At 47.0% G+C, this 21,462-nt stretch overlaps 1 protein-coding gene across 1 annotated transcript; it reads left to right on the forward strand.

Annotated features, from left to right (window-relative positions):
- Window positions 1-3,402: 3,402 nt before the first annotated feature.
- On the forward strand, window positions 3,403-3,726 carry F5891DRAFT_1199822 (uncharacterized protein; the record flags this gene model as incomplete). The annotated part of the gene is made up of 2 exons (XM_041368787.1): window positions 3,403-3,485; window positions 3,534-3,726. 2 exons carry the CDS (start codon window positions 3,403-3,405, stop codon window positions 3,724-3,726), a joined length of 276 nt encoding a protein of 91 aa, XP_041216875.1.
- Between the last annotated feature and the right edge of the window lie 17,736 nt (window positions 3,727-21,462).

A 21,462-nucleotide genomic window follows, 5' to 3' on the forward strand; every position in this document is an offset into this window, starting at 1 on the left:
TAATGGGAAACCCGTACATAATAAACCGAGTGAGCACCCGCTCATTGAACGTTTTGGGAATAGTCTCTTCACTCGAGGGGACGTTCGGAGGTGTAAACGATACGTGCTGCGTGATAGCAGACGAGAGAATAAATGGAACTTTGAGAAGTGATGCCATGTTCATGAGGAACGATCGACTTTTCAATGGTTACTTTTTAAGCCCGTACGGCCACTTCGTGAGTATCCATAATACTGCCCAGGCATTGTTGAATATAGCCAGGGTTTCGCCGTTTCCTCTTATGAAGTGTTGTCTGCGTAAATCTCTAGTGCGGCATTCAAGATCGGATCATATTAGCAATTTAGCAAGCAGATATCACTGTCTTGCCTAATTTCTTGTTTCAGAGATACGGTGCTTGCTCGAAATTTCTATGACGACTCAAAGGACGAGGTGATCTTGATATTGGCTGGTAGCCTGGTTATAGTGACGGGAGTGATGTCCAGGTCCCGTCGAAGTCGGTAGATGTTCTACGCCGTTGGTCTCTGCGGAAAGAATTCTTCAGAATACGAATACATATAAACTCCGCACCAGCATAGAAACTGGAGGTAAATATATGCCTATATTCGAGTTAGGATCCAGGAAATGAGAGGTATATATGTAGTTGTTTCCGATGTCGGAACTGCCTCGCCCCTGGTGGCTCTAAGGGGAGCAGGATTCTCCACGATCAGTATCATGATCACGGCGGGCCTGAGTCTCCATTTATCACTCCATTTGTCACGGTATACTGAAAGAGAGGAATCATGTACGCACGTGTAACCTCGACGGGCACGATGTCCGGTCATCGAAGTCGATAGCAATTCTGCAAGAAAACAATATATATGAGGTCCGTATCAACATAGAATTGGAGGAAAAGACATAGTGAAAGAAGCTTATATTTGAGCGGTTGGGATCCTCAAACGGTCACAGGTATATACATAGTGATTTCCGAATCATGCTGGAACCGCCTCGGTGGTGTCAAGGGGAGCGCGGTATACTCCATGAATATGGCCCGGCCACTGGGCGAAACTGCCACCCGAATTTCGTTTCGTATGCTTGAAGAAGTAGCCATAACCACCGCACCTAGCATGATACATCAGGGAAAACCTCCCACGGGAATTTTGAAAATGTGACAACAATTCTCGAGAATTATGGCAAACTTTCATCAAATTTTTGTAAAAGCTTGTAAATAGTTGATAAATAGTCACATCCATAACGCATCAGTGAATGCACTGAAAAAGATATCTACAGGGCTCTAGTTGAACCTGCCATGAGATATGTAACTAATTACTAGTATATCAAAAATGTAGAGTTCACGCAATGCAGAACGGGGACATATTTAAACAGGTGGGAGGGAGAATTCGGAGGTGTCTGCTGCTGGCTACATAGAGCTCACTCGAAGGGCCTTAGCCTCAGCGACAACAAGTAAATTGAGAAATTGAAAATCGAACCACCAACAATTTAATTACTAATCACAGGGCTCCCACGGTTGATTTCAATGAACTCATTCAAATATTCATGTTTCACTCTGCAACTTACACGAGCCGCGGCAACCACTTGCACACCCTGTCACGTCGTTTTCTTTATGTTTTCATTCTCCCTTATGGTTACTGTTGGGGACTCTAGGTGAGAGGCATCACCACCACAGAGCTAAGTCTCGCTCCGAGCGGGCGTCTGAATTCTGTTGTCGCATTCATCTGTGCGTGGTCATTCAAACCAGGTGTCTATGTAGGATTCCTTTTTTTCTCTTCTTTTTGGCAGTCCAACTGGCCTTCCTGATCTCTCCCAGCTACAGGCTCAATTTGGAGCATACACATAGCTCAAAACTGCATTCTGAGGGTGAGTCATGTAGTTGAATCCTGGTTTCACAGCGACCCGCTCATGCTCACTGTCAGAATCGCAAATTCCCTACTCGAGCCGCAGCTCAGGCCAGAGCCAGGCCACTGCATTCTGAGGCACGCAGGTGAGTCATGTGGTTGATTCCTGGTTCCTCCCTACCCGCTGTAGAGACTCGTGCGTCTCATGGTCTGATATGGCGCTTTACACTAGGAAGTACATAGCACGAACTTGTAGCGTCACTCTGTGCACTACCCACAGCTATCTCTATATGACGCGCAGCTTTCCCGCGCTTCGCGATGTATACGCGCGCGCGCGTTCCTGCGCTTGCGCGCCCTATGGCGCCAGCCATCCAGAAGCATCCATCCACTGTCCACCAAGCTCCCTAGTACGTATATTTCCATTTCCTTTATTAGCATAGTTCCACCTTTATTTTTATCATGGATTCTCACTCATATATATCTTTACATACCTACTCGGTAGCGCTTCGGCTCCGCATGACCGCGCTTAGGCGCGCTATATAAGCGCCAGCAGTACATACTATTACTTACCGGACTTTACCTCCCATTTACTTATTACTACTTACTTACACATCGGGGTGAACGATATTTAAAAGAGGTTTATATGTTGTACAAAATGTGAAGACAATATTTAATATTTAAACTGACATAAAGATGGGTGCACGACTTCAAATTTTGGTGGTGTTTTGTGTGTCATCCAAAATATCAAATATTCACAACCATATTCCCACAGACAATATGTCAACAAATATAATAAATATAATCAGATTTTCCATGTCTGCTTCAATTTAAAGTTTGATTCTTACATAAAACTTTGGAGAAAACTTGAAGTTTTGCCAAAGCTTGACATTTAAATCGAGTTTTAATGTCATGTCATCTGTAAAACTTCAAGTTTTCTTTAAAGTTTTACATGGAAATTGAACTTTAAGTTGAAGCAGACATGAAAAATCTGACTATATTTCTTATGTTTGTTGACATATTGTCTGTGGGAATATGGTTGTGAATATTTGATATTTTGGATTACACACAAAACACCACCAAAATTTGAAGTCGTGCACCCATCTTTATGTTAGTTTAAATATTAAATATTGTCTTCACATTTTGTACAACATATAAACCTCTTTTAAATATCGTTCACCCCGATGTGTTACTACTTAGCAGAACATAGTAGAACTCTATCTGTTTACACCTCGCATCTCTCTTCTCTTATCTAGTATCATATCATCACTTAAGTCTAACCTCTCTGTTGTTTCTGCATATGCACGCGCGCTTTCCCACGCTTCGCGCTAATACGCGCGCGTGTTCCCGCGCCTTGCGCGCACCTGCGCTTTCTCGTGCTTCGCTTCAGCGCGTACCTGTAGATCTTCGCTGCACTCGCTTCCCCTATAGGGTCGAACGCACTTGCCATTTCAAGTATCGCAGACTAGGCAACGCACGACCTACAACATTTATAGATACAGCTAGGAGCTATCTTTGTTCCTGGCAGTATTGTAGTTTCTACACCGCCTCCCCGTGGTCCACGGCTCTAGTGTGATGACTGAGCAGGATGAACATCCCATGGTCTTGGGCTTCACTGCTAGCCCTATGTTCGGTGGCAATCCTACTGCAGCCTTCCGGTATGGTGCTCGGATTGGAGACTACAAATATTATTGACATGCTTCCAGGAAGTTGGAAGCCAACCTCGACTGCGTTATTCATAGTCCTCGAGCCAATCGGGATGAGCTCTTGACTCATGTCCACTGTCCAATCTTCCGACACGTGTGCTACGATACACCGCAATACTCTGATCATAACTATACTTCTAAAAATTTATCAGCAGTCGATGCCATTATTGCTACTATGAACATCGGATCCTGAATTCCATGGTCTCAGCTGTGGTTACTGTGGTGCATCTTTTTCTAACTGTTCAAGCACTATCTCACTGTGTTCTACCAGATTTTTTCTTCCCTACTTGATCTGAAGTTGGTTGACTTTGCATCCGCTGAGTTGAAAGCAGCATTTGCGCGAATCGATTTCGATGGGATGAGTAGGGCATTCCTGATAGCACAGGGACTTTGTGTTACACATTTTGTCTCATTTCCTCATTTTCATATCTTGTGATTTGCGATATTCTAGTATTTAATCACATTATAATCATTTTGTTGTATTCGTGTGGATTTTCATAAATTTTCACCCATCCGTAGAGGGACTTGGAATATTTTAATGTATTTTCAGAAAGTCAGAAAATTTCAGAAAATTTTACAAAATCTTTGCGGGAGGTTTTCCCTGATGTACAGCCTCTTGTGAACAAGCACGGAACCTCAAATCCTCCATATTGTTACCACTCTGGAATGCAACTCGGCATCAGGAAAACCCTCCCAAGGCAAATTAGGGAGAATTCACAAAAATTCGTAACATTAGCACAATCACAGCTATTTATGAAGAAAGTAGCTAAAGATGATAATGTTAGACAAGTTTTTTTCTACAATACATCTAACTCTTCTAAGTCAGATAAACTATTACAAATTAGAGCTAGATATCAATATCATTCATAACATACATGTAATTATTGCTAAGTTATAGAGTACTACCTAAGGGTCATAAAACCATGCCTATTGAGAAACTCGACACCTGAATAGTGTGATCATTGATGCCGTGAGTGTGCGACAAAATTTTAAAATATCCAAGTCCAGCATTTGTGCATATTTGTTTGTATCATGTGACTTGTGGTTTTAACGAAGAAATATCTTAAGTCCAACATTTGTACATATTTGTTTGTATCATGTGACTTGTAGTTTGAAATGTTTGAGCGAAGTGGCACCATGTCACTGATCTTCAACTCTCACTCTCGTCTTCGAAGCTTAAGAGGCCTCAAGCTTCATTGCTGGTGTTCATGCACTACATACAATTAAAGTGCACAATGATTTTTTTTAAATTCTAAACTTGTTTTAAGCAAACCTATTTATTCTAAAAACTATTTATTCTAGGATGTTCACAGTGAGTGAGTCTGTCGGTCCGAGTTCGAGTTCGCCAAGTTGTTGCCTGCCGTTCGCAGTGAGTGAGTCTGTCGTCCGAGTTCGAGTTCGAGCCACACTGATCCAAGCTGTTGTCCGCTGTTTGTAGTGAGTGAGTTTGTCGATCCTCATTCGAGCTCGAGCCACGCTGATCCATGTTGTTGCCCACCATTCGCAGGAAGTGAGTTTGTCGATCCTCGTTCAAGCTCGAGCCATGCTGATCCATGTCGTCGCCCACCATTCACAGGAAGTGAGTTTGTCGATCCTCATTCAAGCTCGAGCCATGCTGATCCATGTCATCGCCTACCGTTTGCAGGAAGTGAGTCTGTTGATCCTCATTCGAGCTTGAGCCACGCTGATCCATGTCATCGCCCACCGTTCGCAGGAAGTGAGTCTGTCGATTCTTGAGCCACGCTGATCCATGTCGTCGCCCACCGTTCACAGGAAGTGAGTCTGTCGATCCTTGTTTGAGCTCAGAAGGACGCACCTGCGAAATTCCACTGTATGATGGCCGACATCTATGAGGCTGCACAGTGAGTTCCACTTAGGTAGTATTGCCTCGATGCTCACTCTGCTTGCAGGAAGTTGCGATACAGCAGTGCCGCTGCCGGTGGCCATGCTGCTGAGCTTGAAGCATTCGAGTTACTTGACCTCGACAATATGGAAGAAGACTGAATCATCCCCCGCTCATTTTCATAGTGTACAATACGGAATCGTGAAGCTGATACATAGTCTCCCAGTTGGTCATAGCGCACGCTGTTATTTAAATTAGCCTACTGCCCATATACCCATTTCTAATCAAATTTAATTTTGTTCTTGTATCTTATTCTGTCTGATTCGGTTGGAACCCTCGTCTAAGATCAAAAAATCAATTCTAAAAGTCATGCTAATGTGTTTGAATCACTGAAAATAGTTGCTAATTCTTGTGTTTTTATTAGGGGGTAAAAAAACCAACCTAAGCTAGCTAAAACTCGAATTTGTAAAATTTAGATATAATAACGCAGGATTAGTTCAGATTAGTTCTAATGTTACATCTTTAAGTAAATTTGTCTGGGGAGGGTTTTCCTGATGGGATGTGTATAGGATACCATACTTATACTCCGCCTGTTTTGGACGAACTGTGAAAACATATTGCTCATAAAACTACATTGGCATCGCTGAGTGCCACCTGTTTTACTCCAAACTGTCTATTCTGTGAGATCCGAGCCAACCTCTATCTGAATGGGGGAAATGACCTGGATACTAATCTCATGTCACCGAGCCTACAATGTGGTCACATCAGACCGTTCCTGTGTTCAAACAAAGAACACGTACCCATGTCACAGTAAGCCAACCTTGTTCCAAGAATATCCTGGAGCCAGCTGTCGGAAATGGTGTACGACAGACCGTTGCAATGTATGCACGATTCGAGACGATGTCTTCACCAAAGGAGTCAATCATCCGACCCGGCTTGCAAATGCGAAGATCTGGTGAGTCAGGATTGTTGACATTTTCCGGACGAGCAATGACTCGCTTATTGAAGTCCCAGATGTGCACATAGAAGTAACCCTCACTGGAGAGTCCTTCCAGTGTTTGACGAGGATCAGGAATACGATCTTGGGGAAGAGCATAGGCCATTTTGCTGCCAAACACGCTGATATGGTAGCTTTTGTGGTTGTCACGAGTTCCAAATACAAATCATTATTCATTCCTTAATTCTAAGTCCTTTAAGCACCCAGTCACAGCGCCTGTTCCTAAGAATATGTTTACTGTAGAAGAAGTTCCTATTATTGCGTCTATTATAGAAGTACCAGAATCACGTGATCTATTGGACAAAGCCGAAGATGTTGATGTCATGCCACACGACACTCTTGGAATGTTCCAGAGTCTTACTGCGGCTGCGGCACATGTTATGACATCATAGTTATATATAGAATCGTATGATACCTTTAATTATTCTGATTGGTTAGTTAGTTCATACTCAGTTTCGATCTCAGTTTCAATATGTGTATATAGGTAGCTCATCGTAGTCAGTAGTTCTTTAGTTCAAACCTCTTGTATCTCCAAGTGAGCAATACCAAGATGTACCTGCTGTCTATCTCCTCTGCGTGATTATTCTTTGTTTGAGTCCTAGTCTCCGCCCAGCGTTAATTCGTTATTGGGTTGTGACAGTGGTGCGGAAAGTAGCATGCACACTGAGGTCCCCAATCTGACCAGGGAATGTCAACAAGCATATCTGAGCGCAGGGCCATGTCAAAGAAGATGGCCATATCGATGACTAGGATAGCGTCTTTCCCCGCTTTGGGAAGAAACTCTACAACCATAATCTGCAACTCCAGGGAGGGCACATAGCTCGGCATGAGTCCTGGGCGTGCTGCTTTGCCATGCAGTGATGGGTGGCCATGAACAATGACATGCGAGTTGGATAATGATAGATGGAGAATCTTGGGAAGGTGATATATGATTCGGCACTGAGGCGGCCCATCGAGTCCTTGTAATGTGTACAAGTATATCGAGTCTGGGCCAATGATGACAAACTTCTGTTCATCGACTGGATAAAAAAGATCTAAATGGTAGAAATCCAGTTGACATAAAAAATGCTGCTTATACTGAGTAGCAGAATTTTCACAAACAGAGGGAACTTACCCTATTCACATATCCCTTCCTCCAATTGATCACTTGTATGAACATGCCGGACACAGGCACAAGACAGTCATCTGCCATGTCCTCTATGTAATAGAGGATAAATACGTGATCACCACAGATTTTAGGCAGTGACAAAACAGCACGATAATCGCCAGGTGCATCAAAGGTATGCTTGCACTCCAAGGAAGTGCACGCAGCACTCGGATGTCGACGCTGGGATGAAGCCGGTCGGAACTCCACCCAACAGACATGGTAATCTTGTTTTGCATTGGTCACAGTGATACAATGATCAGGCTCAGAACACATAACCATAAGATCCTGCAGAGGGTCAAAGGTACTAGTAAAAAAGCCCTCGATATCACTGATAGACCATGTCCGGGAGAGTGTAGGATCCGTGCCACAATCCTGAATGTAGAATTTGTCTTCATTTGGCGAGTGTGACCACCAAAGCCCACATTTCACATCTTGGATCGTTAACAATGGAAAATATGTGGCAGCAGTAGTGACCACTGTTTCAAAGGTAGTGGTCGCATGGAAGTCAGATCGCCACAAAGATGCCAATTTCTTGAGCGAACACAGCCTCTTTCTGGAAACGCTGGACGAATTCATGGCAGCAGTCCCAGTACCAATCAAGCCTTGAACGTGAATTTCAAGCTTGTATTGAATGTAGACAGAATTCCGGACCACAAGCCAAAAGATATTGCAGGTCTAGTATGATAAAATGTTAGCCATGGAGGAAATTATGGACTACGGGGAATAGCGAACCATTGCACAGTGACTAATGTCCCTGGAGTTAAGAAGGATTAGAATGTGACATATGAGCTCTGCAGGAAGCGACAAGAATCCGCAATAGTCATGGTTGTAGGATTGAAGAGAGGACCTTCGAATTTGAAGATTTTAGGAGGCCTCTCCTCTCAGAATCCATCTCGCGGCTGAGGACATCCTGGAATATCCGGGACATCCGACCCACATCATTTAGCACGCTGTTCCGTCACCCGCGCAATTGAGTAAGCAGCCCTGAAAGCTTATTGGGAATCGATGACATATTGTCACGTGTTCACTCCCATATGACGTCATACATACTAGCTCCGGATTCTCCAGTACGTGCCCTTAACCATATTTCAAGTTGACTACTTAGCATGTCATGACTAGGTCTTCCTCTCCAATATCGCCAACACAACCATCACATGTCGAAGCTATGTCCAAAGCCTCGTTTGGAGTGGTGATCGATTGGTCGAAGAGATCCATGCAGTGGCGATTTGTTCAGGTAAACCTTGCACTTTATTCTGCAAAGGGCACAAATGTTAACTATAAGTAGTCTTCCAAGTCTTATCATACTTCGGCGCCGTCTGTACTTTCTCATCTTTTCAGGCGCCCCGTCCTCGGCTAATTTCTTCTAAAACTTCCACCTCTAGGCATCACCCTGCAGCAATTGAGACCATTTCGCTGCAACAACACCCCAGGCTCAGTTTCTCCGTATGGCACACAGGCCCGCACCAATCTCTGCCTGAAAACAACACCAGTTAAGTGGTATATTAGGTGCTTCTCGTTCTGCCATATGCATAACCGAATCTCCAGGAGGTCTACGTAACGCGCGTTTCTTGTGAAAGCTAACGCTCAGACCAGTCAGTCGTCCTCAGGCCTCAGGGGCAACTCCACCTGCGACGCAACCAAACTCGACGCCACAGCCTCCGCCTCAGGCATAGACGACGACACAACAACCTGCTCAAGAAGAAAACTGTTGTTTCACATCGCACTCAGGTGCATCCCACGCCACCATCCTCTCTCTACCTCTGCCACTCAGCCTGGTCCCTCGTTACTCTAGCATGCGTTTGTTGGCATTTCTTCATCAACACGTTTATGTTGATCGAGGACACGAGCCTCCGCGACCCATAGTCATTCGTCATTGTCGAGAAAAGCCATGACTTGTAAATTCTATATAATGTTGAATTTCAGTCTCAAATCTGTCGCCCATCTCTGCTCGATTCGGTTCCCGTCGTTTCCTACGGAGCTCATCTGTTACATCTTACCCTCAGGAACGATCGTCGTTGTACAATGGTTCTTCATTTTCTGCAGGAACACGTTACTGATATTTCTTCTGACAGCGTTGACACTTCCGTCAGAAATGTCATAATGAAGGTACGTGCACTTCGAGTGGACAAGTCTATTCGGAGAGTGTCCCACGAACGAATGGCCTACAAAGTCTTTCCTAACTGGCCCACTGGCAGCTGAGAACCAACGACCCAGATGAATTTCCGAGCGCAATTTGTCATTGTCACATTCTGTCCAGAGTATCAGCCCCTCTTTATTCTTATTGGAGACTCAGGTCAGCGGTGGTCCATGTCGCGAGAGCATTATCATTAAATTTCGGCGTATTCACGGTGAAGCTTTGCACTGGGCCAGGCCATGACACGTTAATTATGATATTCGGATTGATCCTCACATGTCGAATGATGACAATGCAAGCAGGTGAGATTGACTATGCGTATGATTGTCCCAATAGGAGCCATAATCGTGGTATATGCTAGTTCAATGTCAATGCAAATGATGATGAGAAAGTCGAAATCGAATCAAAGACTAATGCAAAATCCAACATTTCTACTGTATGCAAGCATATCCGTTAGCGTCTTCGACCAACACAGAAAAAATTTCGAGCGCTATCGCGGAATTAAAAGAAAGGTCAGAGAACCAAAGAGTGACTAAGTGAAACGTCTCAATATATATGCAAGTGAAAATCAAAAAAATGGATGAACGTCATAAAATCATCATACGACATGTTATCGGGCGTTCTTCCAGCTCGACGGGGGAGCGGCTTTTCGTCCGGGATTCTTACCAGGCGTCTGTAGTTGCAGATTCGAAGGTTGAGAAGCACCAGTCTTGGCGCGTTGTCTGGGTCCTCCTCCATAAGCACTTGCAGCACTGTTTGGGACGCCTTGCCCAGCCGACATGTAGCTCGAACGGGAGGACATTGATGGGCCAAACGACTCCCCATACACACTCCTCGACCCTCCTCCGAACTCACTCTGCGTACTGCCGATCCGACCAGGGAACATGACAGAGCCTGTGGACCACTGATTCGGCATCATACCAGGCATGCTCATCCCAGGGACGCCCAGCATGCCCATCCCACCCCCGCCTCCTCCCATCCCACTGTACACGCTACCTCCACCGCCTCCATACACAGACCCGCCGCCGATATTGGATCCTCGTTCCCACTCCTCTCCGGCTAATGTCATCGCATGTTGAGCCACTGCCATTTGGTACGCTTGCTTCGCGATCATCATCGCACGCTGGTGAGCAACGAAGAAGCTCTGGTCGGGGCTGAGCTGAGGAGCAATCATAGGTCCCATACCTGTCGGCATGGGCTGCGGCCACGCCCCCCACGTAGGAGTGTTCATCCCAGGCATCGTGCCATCCATGCCCATCGTAGGATTAATGCTCATCCGCTGTCCATGCTGAGGCACGAGATCATCGTCAGAACCATTGTGCACAATGGGTCCACGACCATTGACGATTTTCCCGAACTACAACCAAAAAGTCAGGACGACCATCAACAATCACAAAAGAGAACACAAACCTCGATAGCAGACCTCGCTTCACTCCGTCTCCTCTCATTCCGCTTCTCCTCATCAGCAGCATCATTCTTCACCCTCTCACGACCACGCGGCGGATCATCCTTGAAGCTCACAGTCGACTGCTTTGCATTCGGCCCGCGCGCCTTGAGCGTCAAGTCCACATCGCTATCATCCCTCCGCCCAGCGTTCATCCCGATATCACTACCATCACGAGGAGTGAACGGCGCACCAAGACCACTGCTAGAGTCACCTGTTGAGCTGCCGGCGGGGCTCTCGCCTCGTAAAGAACTATTACTGGCGAAGGGGCGGGAGGGCATGAGTGACTGCGATTGCAACCTGGATGGCTGTGGTACTGCGGGCATGCTAGGCCTTGAGGAAGGGGAGACAAGCGTGCCTGACGGCGATTGAGACATTCTGCTATCCATCACACTTGCCGTCGAAGGAGGGCGTGTCTTGTATAAATCCTTTGAAGACCCCCAACTAGCTTTCACAGAAGGTGAATCGGGCACAGCGGTGATGAGAGGGACAGGTGGGACACGAGAAGAGCGTGAGGACCGAGAAGTTGAGACGACGGATGAAGCATCTGACTTGTCAGTTGATGGTACATTGTGCTGCTGAGCTAGGATGCCTGCACGAGAACGAGGAGCGAATGAAGACTTGATAGGAGAAGGAGATCGTTGTGGGGAAGAAGATCTTTTGGAGACAGTGGAGAACGTTGTTGTCGGCGAAACTGGTGATACTGCCTGAGAGAGATCAGTGGTATATCGACGCGGAGGGCGTGAGGTGACACTGAAAGAAGCTGGTGGTTTATACTCTCTGACAGGCGTTGGCACGATGCGGTCGTCACGAGGGGATTCTGGCTTATCATCAGTATCTGACAAACGTTCGACATGTGGTGAAGTGATGTTTTGTTGGGATGGTTGTGTAGGCGACTGTGAGGAATCTCGTGATTGATCAAAGGAAGTAACGAGTCTGATGGCATCTATCAAATCATCATCAACCTCGGTTGGTGAAGAGGATGCCCGAGGGATGGACCCAACATCACTGCTTGACTTCTTATGGCGAGTAGGGGAAGAAATCTTAGGAGCTGGACCCGAAGGTGAACGGGGAGTTACCGGAGCAGGACTCTCAGCCAAGCGACTCGGCGTTAAGCTGATGACAGGGGGAGGAGCAAAGGGCTCGTCCCTGCCCACCTCACGTTCCTTACCCTTTGTAGACGCTTTTTTCACTGAATGCTCGTGCCTCAGTACAGGCGTGAGCATCGGAGGACTTCCTACGAGTGATTTGATATCAATCAGGGGCTTTGCGGGCATCCGAGGCCGCGAGCCAGCGGATCTGTTGGTGGATATGGATGCAGAACTTCCCGGTCTGCGTGGTGCAACGAGCGCGGACAGAGGCGTGTCTTCAGAATCATTATCCGAATCTGACGAAGTATCCGAGTCATCATCCTTCGCTACCCTTGGCGACAAAGGCAATGGCAAAGATTTCTCTGAAGTCAAAAGGCATGTTAGACACAAGAATAAACTTTAATAACTTGTATGCTCGCCTGATGATGCAGCAGAAGCGTTTGCAGCAGCTAAAGTCGACGCACGACGGGCAGCAGCGTTGGGTGTGAGAGCGCTAGTGGAGACAGATGCTCTCGCTCGCACGGCAGCCATATTGTCAGGCTGCCGTAACTGTACATTGTCCGATTTTGACCATCTCGGAGGATCTGGCCGTTGAGTCTGAGCGTTTGATGTAGCAGGTACATGCCCCGCATCGGACCACGAGCGCGGACCAGGGCGAGGAGTCACAGCGCGCTTGTGACTAGGCTTGATAGGCACCCCATCACTATCCACTTCTTCATCATAATCATCCGACTCTGAAGTACTAGTGTCCAAAACGGACGAAGTCCGGTTAACGGAGATGGGTAGCGGGGGCGCACTCGAATTACGATTAAATGGTAGGTGATGTTCACTTCCGGTAGGCGTTGAAACCGTAGAAGCCCGCTGTCTCGATATATTTTCAACACGAAGGGTATCGATGGAAGAAGGCAGTCGGAATGAAGGTACAGGGGAATTTGCACGGCTACGGCGTTGTGCTTCACGAAATGCTGCAACAGATATCTTTTGAGAGGATTCTGAAGCAACACTGTCCCCGCGCGGCCGTGGCCGGGCAGGAGGAAGCGGAAGTTCGGTATCTGAAACATCAGCTAGAGAAGGAGGGGACTCGGAACGAATGTGGCGGAAAGCTTTCAAATTAAAGTTATCCTTCGGTGAGGGACTTGGAGTGGGAGGAGCTGCAATAGTTGCTGGTGGCAGGGCAGGTTTCGATTTAGTACGCTCTCTAGCCCATGAGAACAACCCGCCAGATTTTTTTACATTAGGTGGCGTCGTCGTCGAAGACGGAGGTGCGCTTTGTATCTCATTCCGTGCGACGGAAGGGGTATCAAGGGGAGATTGACGGCGCGTGTTTTCATGAGGAAGCGAATGTGTGGAATTAATGCTGGGATCGTGATATATACCAAAGGACAGTTTTGGTGGGGGAGGCGAGATGTCGTGGCCTGATTCAGAGGCTACACCAGATATGTGTGCGCGTGGCGGGCTATCGTTGAGAGAAAAGACGTTTGTGGAAGTGCCTGCGACATGTGGCTGATGTGCTTGTCTCCGACGGAATGGCAACTTTAGCTTGCTCGACGATGCTGCTGCTTGACCGGCATAAGCTGCGGCCGGAAGAAACTTTAGAGACTTGTCTGGAAAGACATAATCTGGTTCTGAAGAGGTTAGGGTGCCGCTCGAGATGGACACTCTGGAAGTCGGGGTCGTTGGGACGTTTAAATTGGATGGTGCAGTGCGAGGACCAGATTGTTTATCTCGTTTAGCAAATATTCCTGGAAGCAATGGCATGAAGAGGGTCAGCAGCAGAAAAGCAGTCCGGGTGATGAATGAAAGAGAGAACAAGAAATGATGTTCGTGATGCCGGGTATGACCAGTGAACAGGGATTGTTTGACTTTATTTGCTTATTCCCCCATTTAGGATGCAAAGTAAAATTGGAACCGACTTGCGACAGCCTGCGATGCGAACTCGGACGACGAGCTACAAGGCACAAGGGGTAAGAGAACGGCAATAGGCTACATGATATTAACCGAAACCGCCTAGATTTATCGCCTTGCATACGCATTGATACAGGTTTTTGTTTCATGCAAGTACCGCGTAGGAATGAAAAAATAGAATCGACTCGGTACTCTCACAGTCACAGTTCCCAACGAATTACGGCGGCAGATCCTCCCCGGCGACCCGTCCCCGCATTCATATACAAGCCTCCCAATAGCGCTCTTGATTCGCTTTGTATAAACTTACGAAGCTCGATGCGTAGCCGCGGCAGAAGAGAACACGCGAAGTAGTCGTTTTTTGATATGACGCAACCTTGCTAGGTAATTGCATCGACACACGTTCCTTCCCATGACGGCGAACTTCCTTTCGCACCAATGGGATTGCTGTTATCTTGGCGGCGCATCTGTTTCACTTTTGTGCGAGCTTTTCATAAGCGCGATGCGGCCTCGCTGAAAGTGTATGGTAAGCCAAGTCAAAGTTGGTTGTAATAATAATACATGATGTAACTTATACGTTTGATTTCCCCATATCATAACCAGACGATCCCTTCCATATAATTACAACGCAAATGATTGTCTCTTGTCTAGTAAGTTGCCTTTAAGCAGCGACTTCGCATCTCGTCATGTATGAACCCATTAATTTCTATCCGCAAGAGACGGAACGATCAGTGATGTGCACGACATCAAACATGAGGTACTCACGTGCAGACTTAGACCATCCACACCCGTGGCGTGGCCAAGCTTCTTTCCGTCCTTGAAGACCATATAAGTAGGGACCTGTGATATTCCTCGGTTACTCCACAAAGGTGACACGTTAAAAATACATACAACGCGTACATCGGCTTCCATCACCACATCTTCTAGTTCATCCACATTTACGCGATAGAAATCCACGCCGATGCGAACGAATGTGTCAGAGAGCTCAGAAAACTGCTGAGAGGTGGACCGGCACAATCCGCTCCAGTCTGCATGGAAATCTATCAGTACGGTTTTACCGCTGTTTATCTGGGAGCAGTGAGCAAGGATCCATTGAATGTTTAGGTACTCACGATCCTAGTGAAGTCTTGAGCATCGTCTATGGGGTTGAAAGGCATGATGTGACTTTGGTCCAAGTGTAATGAGAATGTATGTATTTTATATAATACGGAGATGAGTGAGACAAGGGTCTGACGTGAAAACAAACAAAAGGGGGCAAAAGCAAAGTACAAAGAGTATTGTCAGAGGATATATTAGATATGTCAAGCGATGGGAATGTAGAGAACTTTATTTCAACGATGCATGACGCGCCGTGACGTCGATGCTCCTTAGCTGGTGGTTGGCCTGGCCAGGTAGTAGATCAATTTGTGATAAGATAACGAATTGGGGTGCTGAGTATTACGTTATCCGGAGGTCTGGACCTAAACCTCTCAGTAATCACAAAGGTGAGTAATGAAACGCACATCAAGATCAACTTGACACTCCTTCTGAGACCACCATCAAAGGGTATCTGATAAGTACAAGGCGACAATGAGAACCCATTGTCCACCTGCTACTCGCGGATACAATTTCAGCTCGTACAATGATTCCGATCATGAGTTCGAGACGATGTTGGGGCACCGGGATGGCAGTCTGCTTCAAAGTCAGTGACGGTTTTGATCTGTTCGATGAAATAAATGTCAACCCATACGTGTGCCTACGAGTTCTTGCCACTTGCTACTGCTCAGCAGGTTTGATAACGGCGACCGAATCCTTTGCCATGCTCACTAAGGAGTCTAAGCAGGTTTTGTAGGATATTCTACACGACTACCTAATGGATCAATCAAGCTCATGCTATATATCTCGTGGTATCATTCCGCGAAATATTCGGCATGAACTTGATTTGTCACGCTAAGGATACGACTGGGTATGGTGGACCTGTCTTCAAGTCTCGATACCGGTAATGGATCGATCGACATCGATGTTTCATGTGCAGATCACCGGCTGAATTAACGAGTAACTAGTAACTGGTGGAGGAAGTGTTTCAGGTAGGAAGAAGAAATCATCGGAAAAGTTTGCTTTGCTACATAATTGCCTTTTTAGGTTAAGTGGTGCTACGTTGAGATTGCTGTGCCATTGGACGTCGTTAACAGCGTCGACGTCGGTAGGTAACTTATATTCCGCAGCCGGGATCGCCTGCGTCGTTGGCCTCAACCATCAATTGCGACGTGTTTTGACATCGCTAGCTCCTATTAGACTATGGCACCCAACTTTTTTGCAAAGCTTGTCAAGCCTAGTACGCAAAGTTCATCTCCGAGCGGAAGAGAGAACACGACCGCTTCACCGCGCCAATCCAATATTCCATCGCGCCCGCATTCTCAGTTAATATCACACCCTCCTTCATCACTCCCCGACTCAGCCAATGACAATTCTAGTACAAAAGGGAGTGTCAAAATTGGTATAATTCCACCTTCCCCTCGTTCAGCCCGTCTTACTTTTCCTTATCTTCCTTCGCAAGACCACCCTCCTGATACATCTCAACATCGACGTGCACGCTCGCAGGACAGGATGGTTCCAGACAGACATGCTGTATCGTTCGCTGCTCGTCCCATGGCAAGCGACTCTTCTTTGTCCACAGATGACATGCTTCCCACTCCAACCCCCTCTCGTTCTCGTCCTGAAGAATGGAAAACAAGTGCTGACAGCTCACCCAAATCCTCTCGCCAGCTCACACCTGCGTCATCCACTGGGAACCTGAAAGCCTTTGTAGACAAGCGTAGCACCACTCACCCTTCAAACATTCACAAGGTGGTCGATAGAATCCCCTCAAAGAAGTCACTACGCAGTAGAACACAGCCCCCAGCTCCACTCGATTTCGATCAAAGTAATACTCGTTCCGATAGGCACCGCCGAAATAGTCGCCACGAACACAATGCCGGCATAATTGAAAATGGCCTCGTGGACTCACCCAAAAGCTCCCATCATCAACAGGAGCTTTTACCTGTCCTCACCGACGCAGACGCAAGATCCATCCGCTCCGTAAACAGCTCAACCTCGAAGACAACAGGTTGGCGTCGTCCTTCACTCACTACTCCCACTCGCAAACAACCCGGCGTTGCTTCTTCTATGGTCGCTTCCATGACAAATACTGGCTCCCAAATGTCCCCTGTTATTCCAGTTTCCAATTCGGCATCAAAAAAAGTTACCAATGGAACAGTTAGGTCAAATGCCTCTGCTCGTTCTGCAGTGGGGCATACTGCTTCCGCTTCCGTGACGTCTGTACCTAATTCTACCGATGCCAACGCTCGCACAAGACGTGCCTTGTCTGGTCGAGATGACTTTTCAGACGGTCAGCCAGACACGTTGACTTCTAGCGGAGAGAGCGAGGCGTCGGACGACGAACTTGATATTAATGAAGACATTCCCGTCACGGGTTTTGCCGTTGCAAGCAGCAAGCGTAATGCAGACTTCCACGAGTTGTTCCCTAGTATCCCCGAAGGCGATTATCTTATTGAAGGTTTGTCACATTTGGACAATGTCAAATATCTGCTTCATATCTTGTAGATTACGGGTGCGCATTACAGCGTGAGATCCTAATCCAAGGCCGGATATACATTTCAGAGAACCACATATGTTTCCATGCGAACATTTTCGGGTGGATCACTGACGTACGTTGCACACGCTTATACATACTGGCAAACTAAATGATACCCCACAGCTGTCAATCCCAATATACGAAATAACCGCTCTCGAGAAGAAGATGACGGCATTCGTCATTCCCAACGCCATTCAAATAACTACCCGACAGGCAAAATACACCTTCGCCTCATTCCTCTCCCGCGATACGACGTATGACGTCATTGCCAACATCTGGCGACTTGCCCGTCCTGATGATACTCTAAGCCAAACCGGCTCGTCCGCCAATATCATTACGCCCGCGAGCACTTCTGATGTTTCAGGTCCCCTGATCACGAACGGAGGCAAAGAAGCAGCTCCTGTGACTAGCATTAACAAAGTCACGCACTGCGCATGCTCGAAAAATGGACAGCATCTTAATGAGATCGCGCTGGAAACTGTGTTGCCTGGAACACCGGACAAGATTTATAACCTGATGTTTGCGAGTGGGTTTATCAAAGATTTTATGCGGGTGGATCAGAAGCTCATGGGTGGGTGGCGTCTCGCTCGACTGACTCAGTACTGATGCTCCCCATTCAGATGTGCAGATATCAGATTGGTCTCCCATAGGCGACAACTCGAAGCTTTTGGCACGGAATATGTCGTATATCAAGCCTTTGAACAATAGCGTAGGCCCGAAGCAAACAAAGTGCGAGATCCACGATGAAACCATGACCTACGACTTTGATGACCACGTCGTGATGTTGACGACGACGAAGACGCCCGATGTTCCTAGCGGAGGTGTGTTCTCCGTCAAGACGAAGACATGCTTGATGTGGGCAAGCGCTATTTCCACACGGGTGGTCGTCACCACACAGGTAGATTGGACTGGGAGAAGTTTCATCAAAGGTCTGCTATTCTTCCCTCCTACAAAATTCTATGCTCATGCTCGCGATACGCAAAGGTCTGATCGAAAAATCAGCAATTGACGGTCAAAAAGTATACCACTCCGACCTCGACAAAGCCATGCGGATGTACATCCAAGAACACCAATCTGAATTCATCCCAGCAGGCGTTGATCCAACAGCCGTAGCACCCGTCGAGCCTATCAGCCCTGTCATCGAACACAACGACCTCAATCTCTTAAGTCGCTCCATGGGCATATCAGACGCAGAAGCCCGTAAAGCGCGTGAACACGAACGTAACAGACGCGGGCTCCAATGGGCGTATGAGACGTTTGACGGTGCCTATGGCGTTGCGAAGCGCTCTACGTTTGGAGCGCTGGAACTTGTCAAGGAAGCTTGGGAACAGAGCTCGTCGATGACGATTTTATATTTCGTCATCGTCATTCTTGTGTTCAGTAACCTGTGGACGTTGATGCTTGTGGGGCAAAGGGAGGAGGCAGGGAGGAGGAAGGAGGCGAAGAGGACTGAGGAGAGGGAGAAGTGGGTGCAGGATGTTGTCACTGGGCTTTGGGAGGAGATGGCTGTTGGGAGGGCGAGGGGTGGTATCGGGTCTTCTGGTATTTTTGGAGTTGGTGGTGGTGGTGGTGGTGGGTCGGTGCATTCGGGTCATGTGAATGGTGATTTGAGGTTGGAGTTGGATGCTATCAATACGACGTTGAATGATGTCGAGGAACGGGTAAGACTCTTACGGGAGAGTCTGGATGCCCTAAATTGACTTATTGGAGGACAAATACTCCTATGCGCATACTACACTTATTATTATCTTAGGCACTGGCTAAATTTTGAATCGCTAACCGTGGTCAATGTCCATTGACTCACAGAGTTCATTGATCGACTTGTCTCTTGAGGACGGCGCGGGCCACAGCACCACATTGAAACTTGCCGCCGAAAAACATTTTTCACTTTGGCAGCTCTGGCCTTATATAAGCAAACATGTCTGGGTATTTGCTGCAAAATTCTTGGCTTTTCGTGCTGATGTTACTTCTCTTATCCATGTCAACGATTCGAGTCCTGATTCGTCCGTATCATTGTCTTTCCGCATAGCTGCATTAAATGTGCCGTGTTCTGTCATACCAATCATAATGGGGTAGTTGACGAGTCGACTTTTGGTCCGGCGCGCGTGCCGAACGTCGATGGTTGGTATCTTGACAAACCTTTTACCTAAGTCACAGTACTAGTGGCACTAGTGATAAAAGATTGATGCTAACTTGCGAGGCGTATCCAGATCACGCAAGCAACTAAACGGGAGTGAGTGCAAATGGTGTCATCTACGCTTATAATCAGGAACTTCCAAGTCGCATGACGGGTCCTTGCGTGCTAAGCTAATTCGATAGTCTCCCGGTATCAGCGGCGAAGCGTTTCAGACAGGGATCGTTCGGTACCTACATACATCACCTGCAAGATGGTCGCTCCACAACGGATCGCGAGCCTGCGAGTGTTGACGGGTGAAGCCGGGCCTTCGTAGCGTTGACATGTGGAGATTCGCCCCACAGTGCTTCCTTCATAGCGAAGCACTGTGGCCCGTGCGCCCCCTCTTAAAGATGTGATTTTCAAGATTCTCGCCACCTCGTTTCTCTTCTCAATCCACATCTTCCCGTGCGACGCGCGTTCGATTTTTTCGACCCACCCACCATCCCATCTTCATCCTAGCGTTGTTTTTGGTTTGGACTTGTGTCTCCTTCAGGCCCGAGGGCTGCTCACGTCCTAGATCAAAACGCGCTCAGAAGGTCTGTCTTTTTGTCTCGGATCCCAATTCTCAATTCGAGTCTTCAATCATTCTCTTCTCGGGATTCTCTTTTCGAGCACAAACCCGACGCCCTCCTGCGTCGGCCTGGCAAAGCCAGACCTTCCCACACAAAAAACTGAATCTTTAGCATTACAACACATGCTTTCGATTCGTTCTTGTCCCGATCACGCTACCAGCGCAAAAGTCGTTCCTCTGAGCACTTATGAGTTCGTCTACATGTAGCTCAACATCTACTCACGCAGCAGCAAGCACGATTTTGTTTACATGTAGCTCATCCTCTTTTTTGGTTCTCCACGCTTCACAACGCAATATACGAAGGTGGAGAAATCCGCGGCGTTCGTGAGAGGTTACAAGTGCGTAATGATGATTTTTCTTGCTATCCACCAAGGGCAAGACAATTCCGACATCGGAAACAACTACGTATCTACTTCTGATTTCCGGGGATTCTAACTCGAATATAGGCTGATGCGGAGTTCATACGTAAGTATTATGAAGAATTCTTTCCTTGCAAAATGATGTACAGAGACTGATCGTTAAGAACATCTACCGACTTCGACGAGACCTGGACATCGCTCCTGTCACTTTACAGCTACCTTCAAATCAATAGGCCAAAATCCATTTTTGTTCATTCACCGCTTTTGTTTAGTTGTGGAGCTGGCCAAACAAAAGGATCCTACCCTAGGCTGCCTAAGTATTACGATATTTCGTCGGGGCGAGATGCCATGATTATTATGCTGGCCCGGATGCGGTCGGACGGTCGGATGAGGTCGGACGGTCGGATATCCCAGGATCGAGATGTTCTCGATTAGAAAGGTAGCTGTAACTAAATACCAAAATCACCTCAAAGTGAAGTCCTCCGAGTCATCATGGAAATTTCGAGCAAGCGCCATCTCTAAACATCAATCTTCTAGCACAGTCTTGTGGGCGTATATTTGATCAATTAGGTAAAACAGTAATATCTACTTGCTAATATGATCCGACCTCGAATGCTGCACTACAGATTGTGGTGTTCTTACGCAGACACAC

Source organism: Suillus fuscotomentosus, assembly GCF_016647785.1.
Source record: "Suillus fuscotomentosus strain FC203 chromosome Unknown F5891scaffold_206, whole genome shotgun sequence".
In the NCBI taxonomy this organism is placed as follows: Eukaryota; Fungi; Basidiomycota; class Agaricomycetes; order Boletales; family Suillaceae; genus Suillus; species Suillus fuscotomentosus.